General features: G+C 48.5%; 1 protein-coding gene across 1 annotated transcript in view; it reads left to right on the forward strand.

Annotated features, from left to right (window-relative positions):
- Nucleotides 1–26,297, forward strand: part of LOC121271596 (glycogen [starch] synthase, muscle-like) — a 149,871-nt gene that overhangs the window by 117,260 nt on the left and 6,314 nt on the right. The window contains exons 22-23 of the mRNA XM_041177631.1: nucleotides 15,319–15,414; nucleotides 15,784–15,947. Coding sequence (XP_041033565.1) covers nucleotides 15,319–15,414; nucleotides 15,784–15,947 — 260 coding nt within the window. The remainder of the gene's footprint in view (nucleotides 1–15,318; nucleotides 15,415–15,783; nucleotides 15,948–26,297) is intronic.

Consider the following 26,297-nt stretch of genomic DNA (forward strand, 5'->3'; position numbering starts at 1 on the left):
AGTTTGGGCTTGTCCTGTTGAAAGCAAATTGTTGTCTGTTGGCAAATGCAAGTGTAACAACAATGGGAGGACTCCAATGGGAACAGTGTTTGTGATAGTTTGCACAGAGTGAGAAAGCTTAGCTGAAGAGCTGCAGCTGCTTAAAGGGCCATGCAGCACAAGGAAGGAAGGTGAAGGCAGAATTTCAGGTCAGACAGTTTTGCGACAAGTAATTTTGTGAACAATTTGTAAATCTTCCTCCAGCCAAAAAGGTCAAGAGTTATATTTTGTGGAATTGCACAGATGTCCTTAAATGACCAAACCTGAATGACCCAAGAATGAGCTGGGCCACTGGACTGTCATCACAAAGCAGTGGGAACACCTTGGACAGTGTTAGTATAAGAGAGTCATGGCAGCTCTCAAGAAATGAGCATTCAGATTCACAATGGGGCGTTGGTTCTCACACACCAGCTACACATTGAAGAAGTGGCATCTCTTTTGTTAACCTAAGCCACAGGGTTGAAGTGGCCATGTGACCACAGCTGTGTACTGCCGATGCTGAGCATCCAGAGGACTCAAATGCACTGACCTGCTCAAGAAAACCAAGCGTTAGTCACCTGCCTGCTCCATTTTTAAAAGTCATGTGAGTGAAAAAAAAATCAGCCTCTGCCAGTTTTAGGTTTGCCTTAGATATTCTTTAAGATGTGCTTGTCCTCCTTTGAATAAAGAAGGTTAAAGCGAAATTTAATAGAGGTTTTCAAAATCATGAAGGTTTTGATAGTGTAAATAAGGAGAAGCCGTTTCCAGTGACAGGCAGGTCAGTAACTAAAGGACACAGATTTAAGGTAAATCGTGGAAGAACCAGAGAGGGAAATGAGAGGGATTTTTATGTAGCGAATGTTATGATCTGGAATGTGCTGCCTGAAAGGGGCGGTGGAAGCAGATTCAATAGTGATTTTCAACAGAGGATTGGGTTAAATAAATGAAGGAAAAAATATTGTAGGGCAAAAGGAAAAAGAGAAGAAGAATAAAGAACAAGCACAGGCAAGATCACTGCATGTAGTAATTGTATGTTAAACCTTTCATTCTGTTATGGGGATCATGTGACTGTGCAGACAATTCAGTCCTAAGTGTGGATAATCTTAGGGGTGGAGCTTTCTGGCTTTGGTTTTGGTACAAATAGGTATCTTCATCAGGAGCTCTGTAAATAAACTTTACTGTTTCTTACAAGAAACCTGCCCAGTTCTCCAAAGTTGATTACACTACAGGATTCTATGATTCTTAAGCTATTTTTAAACCTGCGTGAATTATCTTCAATTAAAACATGAATTTAAATATAGCTCTTCCCAAAGTTGTTTCCGTGAGCAAAACAAAGACCCAAATCCTAAAATACGATGGCTAATAACAGCTAAATACTATATTGTGACATTTGATGCCATTTCTTTCTTCACTGTTGCACGACAGCAATGGAAAGCCTAGGTAATGCAGTCAGGTCTCATGACAGACTGAAGTGAAGGTGCACTCACAGAAAGTGAGATACATAGACCAGGATTTTATGGCTCCTTCTGGATATTACAGTCCCGCTGAACTGATTGAAGATTTAAATGGCTCACTGCAGCTGCTTGGGGGAGACATGCTGTGGAGCAGTTATAAAATCCTGGCCACGGAGTGGTGTTTTATGTATTCAAATAATTAATATTTTTACGTCTAGAAGGGAATTGGCACTTTCCAGAATGAGCACTGGAAATGGCAAAGCCTGGTCAAAACAGCACCACACTCATTTCCCACCATTAAATCCAAATACTTCCTGAAGGCAGAAAATCTCAGCTAAAGCTGCAAAAAGCAGAGCTCACAAATGACTTTAAATGGGAGCAACATGAGATTTTGTACCAAGGTACAATGATAGGGTTCATGATGCAATAGGTAAAGAAGTAGAATTTCATCTTTAACTCACAGCTGACATATTTTCTCCATTATCCTGCCTCTGATGTTAATTATTTATTAATTGCATTTAATTGTATTCAAGAGGTGACCTTAACAGGGGATTCACTTGTGCCCTTTGTAAACAAAATATCTTTTTCCATTATTATTGTGGGATACTGTGAAGCAGGCTTGTGGGGGCTGTGTGTATGCTGTATGTGTGTGTGTGTGTGCATGTGTGTGTGACTAATGTAGTTAACCTGAGAACAGTCAGAGTGCAAAGTTTAAATCATCAAAGGGTTAGGTGTAAAAGCAGGCATTTTGCAGTGGAGATGGACAAGCTAAGGTGGGATACCAGTAAAAACAACTTGAATAGGAATTTGCATTAGGGGATGAATGAGGGGTTGAATTTTTGCTGCTGAATTTCAAAGAGAAAGAAAAGGAAGTCAAAGATCATAAATGATTAAAGCAAAGTTATTAAGTTTACTTTTCCTGAAAGTGGTGGCCATAAAGACAACATGAAAAATGTTTATGTTCAAGGAAAGGTAACTTCTAATGAAAGTTAAGAACAATGGATTTAAAGATGTAAGGGGAAAAACATATTAAAGGAAAAATTGGAAGCTGTATGGGATGTGGCCCTGTGAGATATTGAAGAGTGTGCTGTGTGAAGACAGACCTGCGAAGGAAGCAGCCTCGAGCCACCCTAGAGACGTGTTTGGTTGTTCCAGAAAGCAAGGTTTTGTGACAAGCCTTGGATTTCCATTTTCAAGTGAGAGGGAGAAAGAAGCCCTGTGAGATACCTCCCCTATAGCAACAGGATCTATCGGGACGGTTGCCTGGAAAAGGGTGTTTATTTGTGAGTCTAGCTAGGTAGAAATCTTTTGGGAAATGTTATAAGACTAAATTTAACTGTGTCACTGTAATCTTGTGTGTTTAAGTTTTCTTTTGTTGATAAATGTTTTAATTTAATATTTAAAATCTCCAAAAGTGGTAGTGGAACCTTTACCTCTGACTTCAGTACACATACTTTCTCTTAATAAATACAAATTGTAGTATCATTGTGACAGCCCGAACAAGTTTCCCTTTGGGATTTGGTCAGCCCAGCAACTACCACTTGCCATATCATAACACACTATAAATAAGAACATACTGAACTGTGGTTGTTGGTTAGGAGGTGAATGCTTATAATGCGTATCTCTGTAAATAAATGGTTACAAAAGTGTCTAAAGATTGGTTCAATTTCTATCCTGCACCACCTGGATTTCTGCCAGGGCCACTTGGCCTCTGACCTCATTACAGCCTTGGTACAAACATGGTCAAAAAAGCAGAACTCAAGAGGTGAGGTCAGAGTGGCTGCTCTTAACATTAATGCAGCAATTGACAAAGTGTAGTATCAAGGAGCCCTAGCAAAATTGAAGTCAGTGGGAATCAGGAGGAAATTTTCCACTGGTTGGAGTCATACTTAGCACCAAGGAAGATATTTGTGGTTGATGGACGTTGTTGTAAGATGTTGGGCATAGTTCAATGTGCCTTATTAAGGTACTCATACTCTTCGGTAGTTTAACAGAAAGTATTTATTAACTACTAAACAATATACATAGCTACAGTGAAGGTCCAAGCTAAGAGCTGTCTCCATGCTTGCTTCTACACACAGCTCTGTCCAACACTACGCTGACCCCTAGGTTCAGGTCATGTGTTCTCTTACTTCATTGTGTGGGCGGTTCTGTATTCAGTCCCTTTACGTGCCAGGCCCTTATACTACATTTCCCTTTAGTCTTTATCTAACGTATTTACAAGTTATCCCAGTTTACCCCATGTACTGTATTACATCATTACTATTAGCCCATCTCCCCCTTCAGGTCTCTGAGTTCATAGCTTCAGGTGGTCTGGAGGCTTTATAACCCTTCCATTGTTCACACTACTGTCGGAGGAGTGGTAGAATCTGTCGCTGCAGGTAAACTTTGTTGAATTGAAGTTGTTCTGGCATCTGGGTGTCTTCCTTAATTTCTCTCCACTGTACAATGGGAGAGACCCTTTGAATGATGAGGAGGAGGCTCCTCTTGTTTCTCCTGACTGTACCCTCTAGGGTGCCAACTGGTGTTGGTCATCGTCTTTCCCGATGATAGTGCCCTCTCTGTCGAGGTCTTTAATCCAGAACTTGTCATCCTTTTGTAGTTGCAGTGAGTGTCTGGTGTTGTTGTCGGTGGAAGCCTGCTTCTGCATGTAGGACTGCTCTCTGTCTTGGATATCCTGGTAATCCCTGACCACCAACCATGGTATTATCTTCTTCAGCAGGATTGAGAGTCGTGTGCTGTACTTTCTTCCCATCAGGAGTTTGGATGGGGCTAGACTGCATTGTAACGGGGTGCATTTACAGTTAACTGTGCTGTTTGGAAGTCTTTTTTTTTAGGAGAGCTTTTATAGTGCGGACCCCTCTTTCGGCATCCCTGGTTGACTGTTGGTATCTTGGGGAGCTGGCATCATGGTGGATGCCGGGTGTGAGGGCAAATTGGGCTAAGTATTGTGGGCCATTATCGAACACAATCTCTTTCGTCCAAGATGCTGTGGTTTGCGAACATGTCTTTCAGTGCTTTAACTACTGCGTCTGTACATTACTTCACCTCAACCCACCTGGAAAGGTAATGCACCACAATAAGGAACGATTTGACGTTGAAGACACCGTGAGATCCAGTCTCTCCCATGGTCTAGCAGGGAACAGTGTGGGGATAATGGGCTGCCTTTGGTACGGCTAGTTCACTGTTGTGTCCTCAATTGCCCTGGAAATGCCTGGGCACCAGACAGCGGATTGGGCCCGTGCCCTGCCCTTGGTGATGCCCAGGTGGCCCTGGTGTATTTCTTGGAGGATCTCTGGTCGAAGGGAAACTGGGATGACAGCTGCTCATTGAAAACCAGGAGATCATCAATGAGCGTGAAGTGTCTTTGTTGTTTGAATCACATTTCATGGTGCCACCACTCAGTCTCTGTGGAGGCTGCCCTTATTGGCAGTGCCAGTGGATGTGGGCACAGGCCTCATTGCTCATTTGTTCCTGGTGAATCTGTTGGGGCAGGGTTTCCGGGTTATCGAGCGGGAGGTCCTGGGATCGGCTGTTAAATGGACCGCCAACCCTGATTAGGCTCCGGCTGCGATTTCTCACTTGTGGGCCTGGTAAGGCCATCCCAGCATGAAATGCGCCTCCGCACTGGGGGGGTGGGGGCCTGTCAGCTGCCGGGTCCAGTGGTGACCCGGCAGTCATTTTAAAAGCGGCTTGGGCTGAAACCGAGGATGTTCCCTGAGCCTTCACTATGGACCCGAGTGCGGCTGGACATGGCGGGCGGGAGGGCAGGTGAGGTGGGCACTCGGTGCCCCACTCCCCCTGCTTTCCATCTGAGTGCCTCGCCATCCTCCTGGAGGAGGTGGCTGACAGGAGGGACACCCTTGTCCCCAGAGATGGGAGGAGGAGGCCAGTGCACCTCACCAAGAGGGTATGGGAGGAGGTGGCAGTGCTGGTCAGCAGCCATGACGTGGTGCAGCGCCCCTGGGTGCAGGGCCGGAAGCGCTTCAATGACCTGCTGTGCTCAGGAAGGGTGAGTACCCTGTGGGTGTGGGTCAGTGTGCAGAAGTGTTAAGGTGTGGCCGTTCCCCCTGTGGACCTCAGGGGTGCAGGAGTCGGAGCACCAATTGCCAGTGACCCTGGAGCTGGCCAAGAGGGTGAGCCCTGGCTGCTTCGACTGAGTGCCTTGCGGCTCGAGCGACACGACTTGGAAGTGCTCTGCCGGGTGCTCCTCAGCTGGGGTTGGCCAGGCTGCGATGGTGCTGCAGGTAGAGAGTGGGCTGATCAATGCTCATAGACGGCCCATAACAATATAGAAATTAGCAGACCGGGTGGTGGCCCCACTAGCCTCCTAATCCTCTTGAGATATGAGCAAGACACCCTGGATCTCGAGAGCTGACACGTTCCCCGTGTAACCGGGTGTGGAGAGGCTGGGGTGCCAGATGAAGATAAGAGTGCAATGCACAGGGGTGAGAGTTTCGGATTGTGCAACTGTTCTAGTGCAGTCTCTTCATTGATGGGAGCCTCAAACCTGGATTCTCCATTGATCATTGAAAGCTGATGGCACCATGATGTAGATCTCCATTGTCTCACCAGGGTGCCTGGCCTGCACAGTGTCAGTGCGATGACTTTAACCAATGACATGTCCTTGTTCTCCCTTTTCGATTTGACAGCAGGTGTCATATCTGCAGACCCTGGAGGATCACTGGAGGATCACTGGAGGATCACTGGAGGATCACTGGAGGATCACCGGGTGTCACTTGCACCTGTGTTACACCTGCTCTCTGAAGCAGGCACCAGCGCAGATACCTTGGTGGGCATTAGATTGGCGGCTGGTATCTCGGTGCACATTGGTGAGGTCACTTCACAATCGTCTGAGGTGCAGGTGGAGGCAGTGAGCGCCCAGGGCGCCGGCAGTTGAAGGACTGCTGGAGACCAGGACGATGCTCAGTCGAAGGCAGATGATGAGCCTCTGGAGTCGGCCATTAGGCAGCAGATGCTGGATGTCCAGCGAGATGTGCGGGAGGTCTTGCTGTATATGAAGATGGACTGCTTCAGTACCTGAGGAGTTGCAAATGGTACTGAACAGATGTTTGAGCCTAGGACACTACCCTAGCCTAGGACACTACCCTGAGGCAATGTCCTGGGACTGAGATGTGGGACTGAGTGCAGTACCACCCACTCAATGATGTAAGAGAACACATAACCCACACCTAGGAGTAGTGTTGGACAGAGACGGAGACCCATGGGGGTCCTTGTGCCATGGTCTCTGTTGTGGAGGAGTCCATGCGGAGCGTGAGCTTTGTGTTGACCCGCATGGCCAAGCGCACTGCCTCCTCCATTGAGAGAGTGCCTTTCTTTGGAGCTTTTCTCTAGCAATTTCCTTCTGTGCCTTTGTTTCTTGAGCGTTTCTTTGGGTCAGAATGCTTCTTTGATTTTTCTTTCAGTTTTCTGGGATTTTAACTTTCTTCTGCAGTCTCTGTGAGGTTTTGAGTTGTCCTGTTCGCTGACCCCATGTTGAAAAGTATCAGGCATAGTTTGGTAGGTCTTATTAAGGTATTTGTAGTCTCAGTTAGTTCAACAGTAAGTATTAATTAACTGCAATAAATTATATACATAACTACAGTGAAGGTCCAAGCTAGGAGCTGTCTCCATGCTTGCTTCTACACACGGCTCTGTCCAACACTAGACTGACTCCTAGGTGTGGGTCATGTGTTCTCTTACATCATTGAGTGGGTGGTACTGCACTCAGTCCCACATCTCAGTCCCAGGACATTGCCTCAGGGTAGTGTCCTAGGCTCAAACATCTGTTCAGTACCATTTGCAACTCCTCAGATACTGAAGCAGTCCATCTTCATATACAGCAAGACCTGGACAACATTCAGGCTTGGGCTGATAAGTAGCAAATAATGGTCACGCCACAGAAGTGCCAGTCAATGACCATATCCAACAAGAGAGAATCCAGCCATCTTCCTTTGACATTCAATGGAATTACCAATGCTGAAGCCCCCACCATCCTGGGGGTTGTCATTGATCAAAAACTGAACTGGAATAATCACATAAATACAATGCCTACAAAAGCAGGTCAGAGGGTGGAATTCTGTGGTACGTTACTCACCTCCTGATTCCACCATCTACAAGGAGTGTGGTGGAATACTCTCCATTTGATCGGCATTCCCTCCACCACCTTAATTTTTTCACTCCCTCCATCACCACAAATACTGGCAGCAGTGTGTACCATTTACAAGATGCACTGCAGCAACTCACAAAGGATCTTTTGACAGCACCTTTCAAACCCACGATTTCTACCATCTGGCAGGACAAGGGCAGCTGACGAGAGGGAAAACCACTACCTGCAAATTCCCATAAGAAATAGGAGCAGGAATAGAACAAGGTTTCCTTCCAAGTCACACAGCATCCTGGCCTGGAAATATATAGCTGCCCCTTCACTATCACTGGGTTAAAATCCTGGAACTTCCTCCCTAACAGCACTGCAGCCCTTCAAGGAGGTGGTTCACCACTAGCTTCTCAAGGACTATTAGGGATGGTTACAAACATTGGCCTTGCCAGTGTTGCACACATCCCATGAAAGAATTAAAAAAAAGTATAACACAGTAGCACAGGATGGTTGCCTAAAGGTGAAGGTTAGAAACTAGAGTGATTTATGGTACAGAATGAGGTCACTCAGCCCATGAAGTCTCTGTCGGCTTCCATTCCCCTGCTCTATCACTATAATCCTGCAAAGTTATTTCTTTCAAGTGCCATCCAATTTTTAAAAAAATTTCGTCCTTTTGTAATCATTGATTGTCTCTGCTTCCACCACCCTGGAGGGCAGTGAGTCTCAGGTCATTACCACTCACTGAATAAAAGAGCTTCTTCCTCACATTCCCCCTGAATCTCATGTCCAATCTATGTCCCCTAGCCCTTGTACCCATCAGTTATTGGGAACAGTGACTCCTTGTTTACCTTAGTCAAACCCATCATAACCTTGTACACCTAAGAAAACTAAGAACGTTTTTTTTCAGACAAAAACTGATATCCTTGTGGCGATTATGGAAAATGACAGAAGCAACTTGTTTGGATGCAGCATAAAGAAATCGAATTACTACAGAGCTTTTAAAAGCTGCAACTGCATGTGATTTTCTGCCCCAGCAAGTAAATCCTGAATCAGGCGGATTCTAATCCTGAGAGCCCACACAAACTATCTTAAAGAGGCAGATCCCAAACATTATAATTGGTTAACACTGCAAATTTCAACTGGACTCCATCACATATTCATCCAGTTTGTCTGATCAGCGAATCCAGGCTTGTTAGTTATCATATCCACATCTGTTGCCCATATGTGCACTTTTCAGCAGGTATTCCCTGGATAGGGATCAGGAATTGGGACTCGTAGCCAGGAACATTGGGGGGAATTTTCCATTTTTTGAACTGTGTGATGACAGGTGGGTTCCGCGGCACATTTCTCACTTGTGGGAATGGTTGGAAATTGCACAGATTCTGAGCATGGAAGCTGATTAATTAGATGCAGGCAAGCATCTCCCGGAATCACCAGGCGGGTTGGGAGCTGATTCATTCGCCCCCACCGTTACCTGGCAGGGTTGAAGGTCCAGGTATCATATTTAAATGCATCTCACTCTCTCCAGCCCAGGTGTCTCCAGGAGACCCACAGAGATGTCCAGCAACCAGAAGAAGAAGGCTGGAAGCTGGAAGGAAAGGTCTGCCCCCCACCCCGGCCCCTGCTTCAGCCACGACTCCCTCCAGGCCTTGATAAGCGGAGTGCGGGCACATAGGGATGTGCTTTATCGCAGGGACAGCTCCAGAAAGCACGCCAGCCTCACCCCTCCGGTCTGGGAGGCCATTGCAGAGGATATCAGTGTGGCCGGCACTGCAGCTGGAACGCCAGCCAGTGCAGGAAGAGGATGAATGATCTCATTCACTCCGCCAGGGTAAGCATCCTTCAACTCCCTCCAATATCAAACTCTCATCACGGCATCATTCATTCAAAGGGCTTCTCTCCTCAGGGATCCCACACAACCATTCGTGAGGACACATATCACCACTGATGGTCTCACGGAAACATTCACATCACCACCATCGCATCTATCATGCTGCTTACATTCCATCCTCCAACCCTTCTGGGCAGGGAAACACACACACACACGCATGTTTCTCAACCTCTGCTCCATCCCTTCTCTTCACGTTCCTTTCCTTTGTCTTCATCCAAGACAAGCTTGCCCACAACAGGCAGGAAAGATCCCAGACACGGGGGAGAGACGGCTGACATAACTGCCCTCACGGAATTCGATGAGGATGCCATTGAGATCGCTGGGGAGGACAGGGATCGTTCCTGTGGGAAAGGGGAGATCGAACTGCCTCAGCAATCACACCTTCATCACATCACATCCTGACAATCTCAGTGAGTGACACGCAACCTTGTAATTCGCATGCTTGTGAAATAACACACTCTTCTCTATCTTATAGGACCAGCAGACCGAGTCCCACAAGGCTGTCCACCATACATCCCAGCCCCTAGATCATGTCCGGAGAGAAAGTTGAGGAAAAACCATCACTGCGCTCATCCAAACCCTCCACCAGTGCAGAGACACACGCCTCGGTGGGACATAGTTCCAGATTAGGCTTGGGTTCGCCTGTTGGATCACATCTCCACAGCAGTTGAAGGCAGGGACAGCCCAGATCTCCGGCACTAGGAGGTCTGCTGGAGACCAGCCACCCACTCAGTCTGAGTCAGGTGATGAGTCTCTGAGGGCAGCCACCAGCTCAATGCTGGAGCTGCAACAACAGGCGGCGAAACATCAGGCAGAGGTTCGTCAGTCACTCAGCAGACCAGAGCAAAGGATGGAGGAGTCCGTTCACATTCTGAGGTGGTGGCCCTGATAGGCCAGGGCCTTGAGGTCACCACGGGCAGGTTGGCGACCATATGGAGACCTTGGGTTCAGCAGGTTTTGCCGGATTTGCAAACAGCCCTGGACTCCATGGCCACACGCACTAGTGGGCATCATCAATGTCTAGACGAGAGGGGGATCTCTATCCAGGCGCCTCTTCTCCTCATGGAGTCAGGGCAGGGTGCTTGGGAGGATGAGTGTTAGCTGGGCACCCTGGGGGCCTCCTCTAAGGACACTCCAAGGGTGTCCAGCTGTTAAGGGTCCTCTTTGCCTGTGATCCCGTGCACTCCAGATGCTCAGGCCGAGAAGGGTGCATTCACCAGGGTGATCAGCCAAAGGTCATGGTCCACATTGGTACCAGTGACTTAAGTAGGAAATGGGATGAGGTCCTGAAAGCAGACTTTAGGGAGGTAGGAAGGAGACTGAAAAGCAGGACCTCTAAAGCGGTAATCTCAGGATTACTCCCCATCCCATGTGCAAACGCATATAGGAGAATTGAGCGAATAAACATGTGGCTGGAAAGCTGGTGTAAGAGGAAGGGCATCAGATTTCTGAAGTATTGGGGCTGGTTATGGGGAAGGGGGTCCTGTACAAGCCGGACGGTCTACACCTGAACAGGACTGGGATAAATATCCTCACAGGGAGATTTACTAGTGCTGTTGAGGGGGAGGGGAGGTGGTGGGGGGGGGGGGGGGGGGGGGGTGGGGGGGCACGGGGTGTTAAACGAGATTGGCAACTAGATAGGGAACCTGAGGGCAAATTCAGAGCAGGGAATGGAAAATGGAGAATTACTGAATGACTCTGAAAGAAAGCAGCAGGGGCTAAAAAGTGTACAGCAGGGGAATCTGGCAGTGTTAAAAGGTGTACATGTAAATGCAAGGAGCATAGTAAATAAAGCTGATGAGCTGAAGGCACAGATAGACACATGGCAGCATGATATCATTGCTATAACAGAAACTTGGCTTAAAGAGGGGCAAAAACATTCCTGTTAATATAATGTTTTCAGGCAGGATAGGGAGGGGGATAAAAAAGGTGGGGGTGTTAGCATTATTGGTTAAAGAATCAATTACAGCTGTGAGGAGGGATTTTATACTAAATGAAGCATCAAATGAGGCCATATGGGTTGAGCTCAGAAATTAAAAAGGGCAGCCACACTGTTAAGAGTGTGCTATAGGCCCCCAAATAGAGGGAGAGAGTTAGAAGAGTAAATATGTAGCCAGATTTCTGAGTGCAAAAACAATAGGGCAGTAATCGTTGGGGACCTCAACTATCCTAATGTCCAATGGGATATGAACCGTGTGAAGGGCACAGAGGGTGCACAATTCTTGAACTGCATTCAAGAGAACTTTTTTAGCCAGCATGTAACAAGCCCAAAGAGATGGGGTGCAATTCTAAATTTAGTCTTAGGAAATGGGGCTGAGCAAGTGGATGAAATTGCAGTGGGAGACCATTTTAGAGATGGTGACTATAATATAGTTAGATTGAGCATCATTATGGAAAAGGACAAAGATAGAGCAGGAGTAAAAGTTTTAAATTGGGGGAAGACAAATTTTACAAAACAGAGGTGAGCTGGTGAGAGTGGGCTGAATACAGATATTGGAAGGAAAAACTGGGTCAAATTAGTGGGAGGCATTCAAAGGTGAGATTCTACAGGCACAGTGTAGACATGTACCCACAAAGAAAAAGGATGGTGCTGCCAAATCTAGAGCCCCCTGGTTATCCAGAAGCATATAGGTCAAGGTAAAGCAGAAAAAAAAAGCTATGACAGTCACAAAAGACTTAATACTGTAGGAAACCTAGAGGACTATAGAGAGTACAGGGGTGAAGTAATAATGGAAATTAGGAAAGCAAAGAGAGGGTATGAAAAAAAATTGGCAGGTAAAATCAAAGAAAATCTTAAAATGTTTTACCAGTACATTAAGAGCAAGAGAATAACTAAGGAAAGGGTTGGGCCTCTCAGAGATGTACCTGGTAAGTTGTGCATTGATGCAGAAGTTGTGGGCAGGGTTCTCAATGAGTACTTTGTCTCTGTCTTCACTGAGAGGGACGATGCAGATATTCTAGTTAAAGAGGAGTGCGAAACATTAGATACAATAAGCATAGTGAGAGAGGAAGCGCTGCAGGGACTGACATCCTTGAAGGTGGATAAATCACCAGGGTGAGATGGATTGTAGGTTGTATCCCAGGCTGTGAAGCAAGCCAGGGAGGAAACAGCGGATGCTCTGAAGCTCATTTTCCAATCCTCACTAGATACAGGTGAGGTCCCAGAGGATTGGAGGTCTGCAAACCTTGTACCATTATTTAAAAATGGTGTGAGGGATAGGCCAGAAAATTATAGGCTGGTCAGTCTGGCTTTGGCGGTGGGAAAATTATTGGAAACAATTCTGAGAGACAGGATAAACTGTCACTTAGAAAGACACAGATTGATCAAGGATAGTCAGCAGGTTTTGTTAAGGGGAGATCTTGTCTTATTAACTTAATGGAATTTTTTGAGGAAGTAACAAGGAGGATTGATGATTGTAGTGCAGTGGATGTTGTCTACATGGATTTCAGTAAGGCATTTGACAAGGTCCCACATGGCAGTCTGGTCAGAAAAGTGAGATCTCATGCGTTACATATAAACGATTTAAACTTGAAAGTAGGAGGGTTGATTAGTAAGTTCGCAGATGACACGAAAGTTGGTGGGGTGGTAAATAGTGAGGAGGATAGCCTTAGATTACAGGAGGATATGGACGGGCTGGTCAGATGGGCTGATCAGTGGCAAATGGAATTTAATCCAGATAAGTGTGAGGTGATGCACTTGGGCAGGACAAACAAGGCACAGGAATACACGATAAATGGTAGGACCCTGGGAAATACCGAGGATCAGAGGGACCTTGGTGTGCATGTCCACCGGTCCCTTAAGGTAGCGGTACAGGTAGATAAATGGTTAAGAAGGCATATGGGATACTTGCCTTTATTAGTCAAGGCATAGAATATAAGAGCAGGGAGGTTATGTAGGAATTGTATAAAACGCTGGTTAGGCCACAGCTAGAGTATTGCGTGCAGTTCTGGAATCTGCATTATAGGAAGGATGTGATGGCAGTAGAGAGAGTGCAGAGGAGATTTACCAGGATGTTGCCTGAACTGGAGAGTTTTAGTTATGAGGAGAGATTGGTTAGACTGGGGTTATTTTCCTTGGAGCAGAGGAGATTGAGGGAGGACATGATCGAGGTGTACAAAATTATGAATTTAAAAAAACCGCCAGTCAAACTGCTGGTCTCTGAATGTTCAGCACTGTCTGCGTTCTGCTGCACAGTTGTGTCCTTCAGCACAGTAGTGGCACCCACATGGAGCACACCAAACATACATCCCCTACACCAGCTGCAGTGCTGCTCTCTGTCTGAATGCTGAGCCCTGTCCAAGTGCCGCGGCATAGTGATGTCCTTCAGGAAATGGAGGCAGCCACTGGGAACAGACCAATCCCACAGCCCAGCAGCATGGCGTTCCTCTGGCAGTGCGGTGTGCCGCTGGCAGCGTGGCTTTCCGCTGGCAGTGTGGCGCTCCACTGGTAGCGTGGTGTTCCACTGGCAGCATGGTGCTCCACTGGCAGTGTAGCGCTCTACTGGCAGTGTGGCACTCCACTGGTAGTGCGATCTTCCTCTGGCAGTGCGGTCTTCCTCTGGCAGTGCGGTCTTCCGCTGGCAGCGTGGTGTTCCACTGGCAGCGTGGTGTTCCACTGGCAGTGTGGCGCTCCACTGGTAGTGCGGTCTTCCTCTGGCAGTGCGGTCTTCCTCTGGCAGTGCGGTCTTCCGCTGGCAGCGTGGTGTTCCACTGGCAGTGCAATGAGACTGGAGCAGCACTGTGGCAGCTAGGCTAAGTCTGTTGCACTCACCTCGCAGTTGTGAATGAGGTGATGGCCGACTGGTGCACATTGCTCTTTTTCAAACGAGAGTCCAACCGGCATGATTTTCCGCTGGCATGATGCCAGATTAACACGTGAGTTTGGCAAGAAGCTAATTTAATCAGCATTCATGAGGTGGTAATGCAAATGGTGTTCATACCACCATTCAGCGGGACACCCAACTCACCATTAATTCATCACCAGAAGAATTTCAAACTATTTTACACCTGCGGGTTTCCGATGTTGGGGCTGCCATTAGATTCTCCGCTCCCGCCCACTGTGGGCAGGGTGGGAAATTCCACCCACTGAGTCCAATCTTACAGCTCAAAATACTGAAATCGGCACAGACCGAGAGCTGAAGCCGGGAAATTTTGGATTGGTACGATCCCATTGTTGAAAAAGCCAATGAGCTTCTTTTTGACTTCTTCACCAATGCCAGTTGTGTGGCAGTGGTTAGCGCGGTAGCATCACCACCAATGTTGCGGTGTCTTTCTACCATTCCTGCACCCAGTAAAGAGGTTACTCCATTAATGGCGCAATTGTCTCCGATTTTTTCGTGGCCTTTGCAACATTACGGTTGGCGGATAGGTGAATCGGCCAGGCGGCCTTTGTATTTTTAATTAAACTTCATCCAAGGGCGGGATGAAATTTCCGTTATAACATTAAATAAAAATAAATATCTCTGGGCAGCATTTTTATCAGCTTCATTTTCAGGTGATTGATTATGACACGCGAACATTGTTTTTGTGGCTTTTTGAACCTTTATTTTAGCATTTTCAGGTCTGCAACCCCCTGAGGCAACCGTCTGCCTTCAGGGAGCTTTGTCGTACCTGTGGAAAGGTCATTGCCCACCCTGTTCCCCACCCCCCCACCCACCACCTTCCGACCCCCACACCATCCCCGTAGCACTGAGCCCGCTGATCGAGCGTGTCCGCCAAAGGTAAAATTCAGGCCCATGTTTGTGAGTTAGTGAGCTCCACTTTTAGTGTAAGAATCACTATATTTTTTTTTTGTTAATGGAAATTTTTAATGTTTATATAGTTTTAATTCTGTTTCTGAATAATCCTTTCTCTACTAGCGGAATGCACGGTGATGGGAATTCCCAGTGTTTCCACCAATTTATCTGGCTTTGGCTGCTTTATGGAACAACACATCACGGACCCGTCTTCATACGGTGAGCTGCTGTAGTCAGTGCTTTCCTGTGCTTGGCTGTGTGTCCCCCTGTCAATGTTCAAACCCACCCTGCACTCCTCAAACCTGATGTTTTCAGTTTTTGTGCCCTCTCTCTTCATTACCCTCTGAATGAAATTGTGTTGATTCCAGTCATCTAGAAAAATTAATCTAACTGGGAGCAACAGAGAGAGAAAAATATCACCCTATTAGACAGTAAGTGTTGGAACCATCATAAATAGACACCAGTTCAGTGATGTTGGTATAATCCAAGAGAGACACCTGCTCATCTGATTTCTAGAAACACCCTTAAATGATCTTGCCCATCGGAGGGAAGTAAGTGAACCTAAAACTGTTGACACTTTTCTGCCAGGGATCTATATTCTGGATCGTCGCTTTAAGAGCCTGGATGAATGCTGCAATCAATTAACCTCATTCCTCTACAGCTTCTCTCAACAGTCGCGACGGCAACGGATCATTCAGAGAAATCGGACAGAACGGCTCTCTGACTTGCTGGACTGGCGCTACCTTGGCCGGGTAAGCACTGATTTAGAAGGGAACAATACAGGGTTGTAGAGTTTTTAGTAAACACCCCTGTTCTGACGCTGCAACCTCTCGCTGGGCTTCAGTTCTATGGACAACTGATGGGATCTTACCCATCATCGTAAACTGTCACACAGGAGGCTACTTAATCCTTTGGATTGTGGGAAGATCGGAGAAAGAATTAGTTGCATTCCCATTGACAGGGTTTTATTAATGAAATTGCATTGAGGCCAGTCACTAGAGGATTCCCAAAGGAATCAGTGTTTGATTCATTGCTCTCTACCATCTTTATCTAGATGGAGGTGTTGGGAGAACTTTGACAGATAATTGGTTGGTGTGTGTGAGCGTTCAGACATGAGATGATAAATCAGTTGCACACAGATGTGGATGGGTCCATATTTGGAAGATATAACAAGATTTGTTATGCATGTCATTAGGAGCAGAGACAGCTTGTGTAGGACTGTGTGTACAAGGTTTCAGAGCAGGAGGAAAACCGTGGTGTTAGTGCATGGATCTCTGAAGGTCTGTGATTCATGCCAAAATTCTACTTTAGACAAAAATAGTGTTGGGAGGTACTGATGCCAGTCATGGTTCAGTGGTAGCATCTTGTTCTCTGAATCAAAACGATTACGGGGTAAAGCCACATTTCAGAGACGTAAGCACATGATTAAAGTTGACATTGAAGGTGTGCTGGACAGTCAGAGGGGCAGTACTGAGGGAGCACTCCACTGTCGGAGGATTAGTACTGAGATAGCGCTGCTCTGTCAGAGGGGCAGTACTGAGGCAGTGCTGCTCTGTCAGAGGGGCAGTACTGAGGCAGTGCTGCTCTGTCAGAGGGGCAGTACTGAGGCAGTGCTGTACTGCTGGAGCCACCATCTTTCACATGAGATGTTAAACCAGAGGTCCATCTGCCCTCGCAAGTGAAAGTAAAAGAATACACAGCACCATCTGAAGAGGACTCCAAGATCTACCCACTAATGCAGGAATAAATAACCTCCTGTGTTGCACCTTGTCAAATACATAATACTCGGTGAGATCCCATTGGGCGCCTGTGGAACTGAAGCCCAGTGAGAGCCTGCACCATCAGGGAACAGGGATATTTACTAAAACTCTATAGGCAGCATTTTTTGGATGTTGTGGTTTTCCACATTGCCTCCGATCGCAGCAACCCCACAACCATTTGTTACTCTGAGGAGCATTAATTGGCTGGAGACAGGTGGAAGTTGGGTGAAAATCCCAATCTGATTGGCCGGCCACTCTGTAGTCTCCGCAGTGCCAGTAGCAGCAGTGGGCAGGCCTGGATCCTAAGTCTGGTACAGAGTGGGTAGGGCAGGGTGGGGGGGGGGAGGGGGGCGGGGAATGTGGGTGTGGTGGGAGGGGTGGTCTCATAGCACAGGCGGAAGGTGAGGCCCAGGGGCAGTAGGGAGTGGGGAATGGGGGTGTTGATGGAGAGGCTGGTGGTGGGCGTGGGTACAACTGTAAGGTTGGGGTTGGGGTTGGGGGAGAGACCTTGGTGGTGGTGGTGGGGGGTGTGCACCTGATGTGGAAAGGAGTCTCTTGAGGAAGGTCCCCCGACTCACTTTCTGTCCAAGGCCCATGTATGGTGAGTTGCTGGGCTTCCTGTCTGCCCCTGAATTTATCCAGCCTGCCTGAAAATTGAGACCTGGGCAGGAAGTGGCCCTTAAGTGGCCAATAATTGGCCTTGCCCACCCCATGTAAAATTGCCGATGGGTTGGGTTGGGAAGGCCACCCTGGGAATTTTATATGTCCGCCCCCTCCCCCACCTCCCCCACCTCCCCCCCTCCCCCCCCCTCCCTCCCCCCACCTACACCCCCCACCTCCCCCACCTCCCCCCCTCCCCCACTCCTCCCTCCCCCCACCTCCCCCCTCCCCCTCCCCCACCCCCACCCCCCCCATCATATTATTCTCCCACTGTCTTGGCTACTTTTAACGACAGTAGCATCACCACCTTGTATTTCTATAGCACCTTTAACCTGGTGAAATAACCCATGTTGAGTTAACAAATAAAATTTGACACCGAATCACAAAATCTAAAGAAGATATTTATCCCTCACCCAACACCACAAAAACAGACGATCTGGTCATTGGTTTGGACCTTGATGTGCATGTTTCCTGGTACGAAGAGTAGTTGATTTACTTTGGGATATCCTGAGGCTATGAAAGGCACAGATCAGTCTCTCTTTTCTCTGTCTCTGGGCAATTGAATAGAAAACAAAATCAGAATATATTGTCATTGTATAAGAAGCATCATTTTGAATCGTTTAGCACCTTCCACGGTCGGATTATAAAGGTTTCTGAGGAGAGCCACTGGATCAATACTTAGTTTAAAGACACTTGGGTCAGAATTTTCCCATTGGCGTGTGGGGGCAGGACCCACACGCTGACGCATAAAATGACGCCAGGTGATGTCGGGTGAGTGTCTCGACGTCACCACGCACCATTGTGATATTTCGTTGGACGGGCGATGTGCGCCCACCGTTAATTAACGGGCCACTTAAGGCCCTTGAGGCGCCAATTGACGGTGATTTTTCAGCGCCTGTGCGAACTTTAGGTCGGTGTGATAGGCAGACAGGTAGGACATATTTGTATAAACCTCATCCATGTGTGGGATAAGAGGGCTCAGTGGGGTCGCGAGTGTGCTCTGTCAAGTATTGAATTTTTAAGGTTACTGATACTTGCCTATGTGATGTGCAACACTTCAGAATGCATACCAGCTGCTTGGACTCTCAAGGGAGACAGTCAACTATTTCTGTCAGATGATTGGACCTGAGATCTCCACTAACTGTGTGGGTGGACGTTCCATGCCAGTGGCTCTAAAGGTCACAGCTGCCCTCAACTTCTATGCCTCTGGCTCCTTCTGGGGGCCAGTGAGTGATCTTTGCTGTGTCTCCCAATCAGCTGTCCACACTTGTCAAGCAGGTTACAGACGCTCTGTCCAGGCGTACATTGACCTTCATCCACGACTGTTGGGACCAGGCAAGCCGGAGTGAACCAGAGGCTTCGCAGTGATTTTTGGCCTCCCCTGCTTCCAGGGTACAATAGACTGTACACATCTGGCCATCAAGGCACCAGCAGGTGAGCCTTCATCAACAGGAAGGGATTCCACTCCATGAACATGCAGATAGTGTGTGATCACAGGATGCTGATTCTACAAGTCTGTGCAAGGTACCCAGGCACCTCCCATGACGCCTACATCCTCAGACACTCCCAGGTGCCGGGGCTGTTCAGTGTTCCAGCTCAGCTGGATGGATGGCTGCCGGGTGACCAGGGCTATCTCCTCAGAAGGTGGCTCATGATGCCTCTCCACCATCCAAGAACAGAAGCTGAGCAGCGGTATAATAGGAGCCAGGGCACCACAAGGGCTGAGGTGGAGAGACCCCATCGGTCTTCTCAAAATGTGTTTCCGATGCCTGTACCACTCAGGAGGCGCACTCCAGTACCCCCCAGATCATGTGTTGCTGGTAGTGGTTGCATGCTGCGCTCTCCACAATCTTGCGCTGGAAATGGGGGAACGCTGTGGACAACGAAGATGTCGACACAGTGGCTATGGCTGCACACGATGAGTCCGAGGATGAGCACACACAGGGAAATGCACAGGGTAGACGCTAACCCGGGCCTACTCCAGGGAGGCAGGGACATCCGCTTTAATCCGACAAACCTTCAGCTAGCACATATGGACCTTCAGGACAAGCCTGGGCTGCAGGCTCCATACTCCCGATACCTGAATGCAAAATCTGCCTAGATAGGAACATTAGCTACAGGCCTTGTTAATAAAGCTGAGTGTCCCACAAATCACTCAACGTTATTGGTAACCATCCATTTGCAGAAGAAAAGAGGCACCCTCAGCCATGATGACATGTCTGAATTTAATATTATAACAAAAAGAACTTAAAACAAAATGACCAAAGGTGTTAAACATCACACCAACTCAAAGACCTCATTGCGGACCAATACAAAAGCACCAGTGATAAACCCGTGGTGTGCTTAAGGTACCTTATGTTTACGTTTTCATGTGCTATGTCTTGGTGCTGCCCCCTTGCTGGGAGTGGCATCTGAGACAGCCTACTCACTCTGCTGTCCTGTTGGCCTCAATGAGCTTGGCAGCCGTCCTCTGGCCCATGAAGCCTGTGCTGGCCCCGCCTGGGAGGGAGCTGCCAGTTCCTTACAGCTGGCATCTCCCCCGTCATCGGAGCCTCATTGGATGCAATGATCACTGGCAGAGGGACGGAGGAGCTGCCGCTGTCATCCAGAGCACCCTGAGAGGGGCCTGCAGAGACGACGGGCAGTTGCTATACTGACCTACAGTCGCTTCAGACCTCCCTGCTCACCGTGGATGGCTGGGCACCGAGCTGGGAAACTTGGTGCCCAGACCATCTCCCAAACTGGCACTGACCAGCTGAGGTCAATGATGATGTGAGGGCTTGCTGGTCCAAGCACATCCCCAGGAAGCCCTGGAGGAGCGTCTCCACAAGAGCCACTACTTTCTCCATGGAGGACGCATGGTGCTCGGCCATGAGGCTCATTGCATTGGCGATGGTTCACATAGACTCCTCCACCACTGACACCAAGCCAAACATAGCCTTATGTATCTCCACCAGATGCTCTCGCACACCCTGCCGCATTTCCTACTTCACGGACGACTCCAGAGGCACATCAGCCACTGACTGAGCATATGCCTGGTCCACTGCAGTCTCCAACTGCTGGCCCCATGTGCACTCTCTTGTCTCTGCCAGCTCCTCCAGCGACTGTGAAGTGCCCTCACCGCTGTGCCCCAGGATACTAGCTGATGTGCTAATTCCTACTGAAATGCTAGTATCTGAGCTGGTGCCTGCCTGGCAGAGATGGAGTGATGCTGGTGAGTCCGAGATTCAGGGCCCTCACGTGTGAAGGGGCCCCTGCTGCTCCTCTTCCCGGCCCTGCTCCGCTGATGCTGAAAGGAAGAACAAGGACATCGTCTCCACGTTAACTGATCCAATGTCAATGTGCAACCCTGTATCCCAGATCATGTGCTCATCCTTCCATAAGCAATGGTCAAGCCATGTTGCAAACTTCAATCACTGAACGTTCAGCACTGCCATGGCTGTTGGGAGAACAATGGTAACCTCACTGCTGGGCAAACATACCTGCCCCTGCCACCCCAGCCTCATTGACACTGGTGGACCTGGGCGTATGGCGCCTCTCCAGATCTAGGGCCTCCTGCTCGAAGCGGCTGAGAATCGCCACCTGGGCTGGCCCTCCACCAGTCCTCACCCACTCGGCGGCATTATGTGCATTCTTCTGGAAAGGAGAGAAGAGCATTGATTAGTGCTAATTGTATTTGGATTCTCTTCGCGGACAGCCCACCCCAACCAGAGTGGGACATTGCAAGGCTGCAGTGCCTCCTCACCCCACTGCTGCCGAACACTCGCAAAGATACTAGGCCTGTACCCCCACCCCACCCCTTGGCCAAATGCCGCTTACATCACATTTGGCACCACGTGGTCTAACCTTCCATAGCAAGGAGGCGCAAGCACATGGAGCACAGAGGGCAGCAGATCAATCAGTGCCACATCACCCGGACTTTGACATGTCCTGGAGTTCCTGCACTGTGCCTAAGTGCAGCTCCTCCAGGTTGCCCCCAAAACAGTTATGTGGGTCTCAGTGTGCCAATGCTGCGGGTGCAGAACCCATCTCTTCACCACCCTCTCAGGGTAACCTAGGCATGGGCAATATCTACTGGCCCACCTAGTGAGGGACACAGACCTTCAATGATTCAATGCAGTCCCTACACTCAGACTGGGCGGTGGGGGGAAGCCTACCTGCTGGGTTAAGTGACCAATGCCAACATGGTCTTCACCCTTCCTGAGCACAACAGGTTGCAGAAGCGCTTGCGACACTGGATCCAGATGCTCCGCACCACATCACGGGAGCTCACCACCCCCGCCACCTTCTTCCAGGCACGTGTGGTCATGTGGTTGTGGGGGGTGGCGGGGGGGCCTCCTCCTCCTCCTCTCGTGCTGGGGAACCAGGACCTCCCACTGTGCTGCCACCTCCTCAATGAAGGCGGCAAGACAATCATCGGAAAAATGGGGGGGAGGGGCACAGTGCCCCCCTGCCCTACCCTCCTGCCTGACCTGCTCACCAGCAATGACCTGGGGAGACCTTCCACTGGCCGGGATTCACAGCCTTGGAAATACTGCAGGCTGTCGGGTCACCATTGGACCCGGTGGTCATTGCAGTCCCGCTGCTGCCTGCCCACTCCCGCTGTCCTCAGGAGCCGCGATTCACGTTGGGCGGCGTAAAATGGCGGCACAGACCCGATCGCGGGCGCCAGTGGGGTCCGTGCCTGCCCACTCCCACACCTCCAGCCCAACAGGCAGAAAATTCTGCCCTTAGTTACCACAATAGACTTAGAGGGTGTAATTTTCCATGCCCACTGGCATCGGGCATCATGGCGGGCATGAGTGGGCAATATAGCGGGAAGGCCAAAGATCAGTTTCAAGCTGTCATGAAAACAGTTTTGTAGTCATCCTGTCCACCCATCAGGAGCTGGCTACTCCCTCTGTGGTGACAGAGGACGAGGTTGATGGGATCACTTTCAAAGGAGACTTGGAGGGAGAGGACAGCCTCTGAGATTCCTGACTAAATATCCCAGGAATGTCTGGCTGCTGCTTCTCCTCCCTTTGGGTGCCCGAGGATCCTGGCCTGGTTCCTTGAAGGGCAGGAGCACCTAGAGTGACTTCGAGGTGCCCTGTTTCCCTCTCGCGTCAGCCCTGCAGGAACTCACCCATAGCTCCCGCGATGGAGTGCAGGTCTGCTCACATCTCCACATCCTGCTGGACCAGGGTCTCCATGGCGTCCACCATCCTCCCCGTGGAGACTGCCACGTGTGCACATGTGGGCACCACTGTATCAAAGAGCAAGTGGACGCACCCCTCCCACTCGCATGCCACTCTGTTGAGGGCTCCCAACAGCTCTGCGTGATGTTCCCCCACCTTCTGCTGACTCTCCAGGATGAGTTGGAAGGCCGAATTCAGAGGCTTGTTATCTGACTCAGACCTCACAGATGCCTCTTCCCCAGCAGCCGTCCGAGTGCCGGGGAGCTCGGCTGAACCTGCCTCCTCCTGCTGCGGACACGTGTCCATGTGGTGACCACCAGATTGTGAGCCCGAGCCTGCTCTAGATCTAGGTCCCACCGAGGTGTGTGTCTCTGTACTGGTGGAGGGTGTGGGTAAGTGCTGTGATGGGTCTTCCAGGCTGCTTATTTGCAGCTCTTCAATGAAGGAGGCTCCCTCTTGGTTGGAAGTGATGATGTGGCTGGAGTTGAGGGACTGGCTGGCTGAGGGTGTTGGTTGCTTGTCAGAGCTCCCTGTGAACTAAAGTACAGATAATTAATGCATGGCAGCCGAGTCAAAAGCAGGAGAGAGAGAGAGACACTCACAGTTGTGCTGAGAGAGGGATGATGTGGTGCAGGATCCTCAAGTGGGTGTTCACCGCTGACCTCACTGTCACCGCAGGCAGGGTCCATGTCCTCACCAGTCAGCGTGATGGTACTCTCCTCAAAGTGACTGAGGGGCCTAATGTGGGCCACTCCACCCCCAGGTCTGGGACCTTTCCCTGCTGATGTGAGTCAGCTTCTTCATGAAAACAGATGGAGAGAGTGTGAGCAGGACACACGGCACTGAGTGGAATGTTTGTGTGGTGAGCGGAGCCATGGACGGGATGGGGACGTGAGCTCCAGAGGATTGAGCCTGATGGGGATGTGAGGGGGTGTGTGAGAGTTAGTGGTGTTGTCCCTTGAGGTGTGAGATCCCTGTGGATGTGTTGGGTTTGTGAGTGCGTGAGTTGGGAGTGACGAGAAGAGTGAGTTACCCTGGCAGAACGGATGAGACCATTCATCCTGTACTGGCACTGGGTGGCTGTCTTCTATTGCAAGGTGTTGGCGCTGACCACCGCTGAAACTGCCCCCCATGCTGGATTTGTCACCTTGCTTGCTGGCCTTCGCCTAGAGTCGGGGTAGAGGACATTGTGGTGGGCCTGCACGGCATCCAATAGGCGTTCCAGGGACGTGTCACTCAACCGAGGGGCTGCAGTCTTCTTGCCTTTCGGGGCCATGTCTTCTGTGCAGCAGTCGTGGGCTGGAAGCATTGAGCAGTGTGCGCACGACTGCACTTCAAATATGGCTCCTGGCGTGTGGAGGTGGTGAGGTGACGGCATGGTGCGCAAGTTGGAGGCTGCCCGCCATCGAATTGGCATGTTTCCAGGGAATGCATGGATAATGAGGTGGGAACACTACGGCGTGAAAAGCCGCCATTGTGGCCGGGGGTAAAACGTTCCTTTTCCTGCCCGTGACCACACTTAGTGCAAATCTGGGATGATTCCGCCCAGAGAGTGGGACCATTTTATTCCAGAAAAGAGTAGATTTCCTGGGGATTTGATTGAGAGCTATAAAGATAATGAAAGGATTATGTTTGAGTTTGGTAAGTTAGGGGAGACCAGGATATTAAGTGTAAGTTACATGAGCACAGTACTGGGTTAGATGTCAGGGGGCACTTTGTTTCATAGAGGGTTGAGGCTTATGAAACTAGTTTCCAGCTCATGAACTGGGTGTCGACAGTAAACATGTGAAAGACAGCTGACCAATGTAACTGCATACAGAAAGTAGATGGGTATTGAAAGATATGCCTCCCATCACCATGGTCTTACATTTGTTGAATCGTACAAAACAAAAAGAGGCCACTCAGCCCATTGTGCCTATGCTCACCATTTATAGAGCTACCCAATTAGTCCCAATGCCTTGTTCTTTTCCCATAGCTCTGCAAATATTTCCATATTCCCTTTTGAAAGTTGTTATTGAACCTGTTTCCACCACCTTTTCAGGCGACACATTCAAGTTCATAACTGTGTTAAAAAAAATCCTCACCTTTCTTCTGGTTCATTTGCCAATTACCTTAAATCTGTTTTCTGGCTAGTGGAAACCATTTATTGTTACCATCTCTGAAAAGACTGCTAATTTTGAAAAATAAATTTGAACTTCCAGTTAAGGCTGAAAGGATGATATAACAAAATTTCATGATTTAAGACCTTTACTGTAACCAAGACTAAAAGCATATTGACTAAACACTTTCTATGTAGGCAACTTATATTTTAAACCACAAAACAGAACATTCCCTTTCCTCTTTTAACACGATCAAAAACACACTTCACAGAGATATTTTACACTGTCCTTTAAGTAAGCATTCAACTCTCCTTAGCTCCTGAGAGTTTACTTATGTTCTTTTCCTTTCTCAACCTGAACTTTTAATCTCAGAACTGTCTTTCACAGTGAGGTTTTCTCCCCCAAGAGGTTCTTCCTCTAGGGCAAGATAGTTGAATCTTCCAGCCATGTTTCAAACTCCTCGTGAATTTAGTTTGCTGCATTTTTTCTAATCTCTCCATAGAACTGAAGCCCCTCATCCCTGGAACTATTCTAGTAAATCTCCCCTGTGTCCTCTTTGTAAAGTGTGGTGCCCAGAATTGGACACAGTACTCTAACTGAGGTCTAACCAGTGTTTTATACAGGTTTAGTATTACTTTCATGTTTTGATATTCTGTGCCCCTATTTATAAAGCCAATGCCATGGACTTCGGTGGGACTGTAATATCCCGCTGTCATAAAATTCCACCCATATGCCTCTTTCACAGCCTTTTCAACTTGTTCTGCCTCCTTCAATTATTTGTATACATACCGTAGATATTGGCGCAAAAGTTGATCTTTGAAGCTTCTCGAAATTCTTCTGGTAATAGAGGTTGAATTACGTGCTGAGTATAAAAATGGGTGTGGGCGGTCGCCATTTTGAAATGTCATTGGCATCCGACAAAAAGTGGGTATACCTTAAGCTCCCAAGCATATTTGCAACACAACCTATATTGCATGCTTGACCCCTTGTGTCCAGTTATAAGGTATTGGTCAGCAAAACATCCATTTGTGGGATGAAAAATTGAGGCTGACTATTAATGTTAGTGGAGCTTGTCATGGCTGAAGAAGAAGGTCAACCTATACACTGAGTATACACAAAAACATGACTTTTGAAGCTAGAGAAATGAGCTTGCCTTATAGGCCTAGTTGACGTATATGCCACGTTTTATGGTACACGTCCAGGTCTCTTTGTCCCTGTACCCAATTTAAAATTGTACCATTTAGTTCATATTGTCTCTTCTAATTTTTTCTTCAAAGGTGTATTGTTTTACACTCATCCGCATTAAATTTCATCTGTCATGTTACTGCCAGTTTCACCTGTTTGCTGTCCTGAAATGTGTTAATACTCACCTCCCTGTTTATGACATTTCCAAGCTTTGGTCTTCT

The sequence above is a fragment of the Carcharodon carcharias genome, chromosome 31 (assembly GCF_017639515.1).
Source record: "Carcharodon carcharias isolate sCarCar2 chromosome 31, sCarCar2.pri, whole genome shotgun sequence".
Taxonomy (NCBI): domain Eukaryota; kingdom Metazoa; phylum Chordata; class Chondrichthyes; order Lamniformes; family Lamnidae; genus Carcharodon; species Carcharodon carcharias.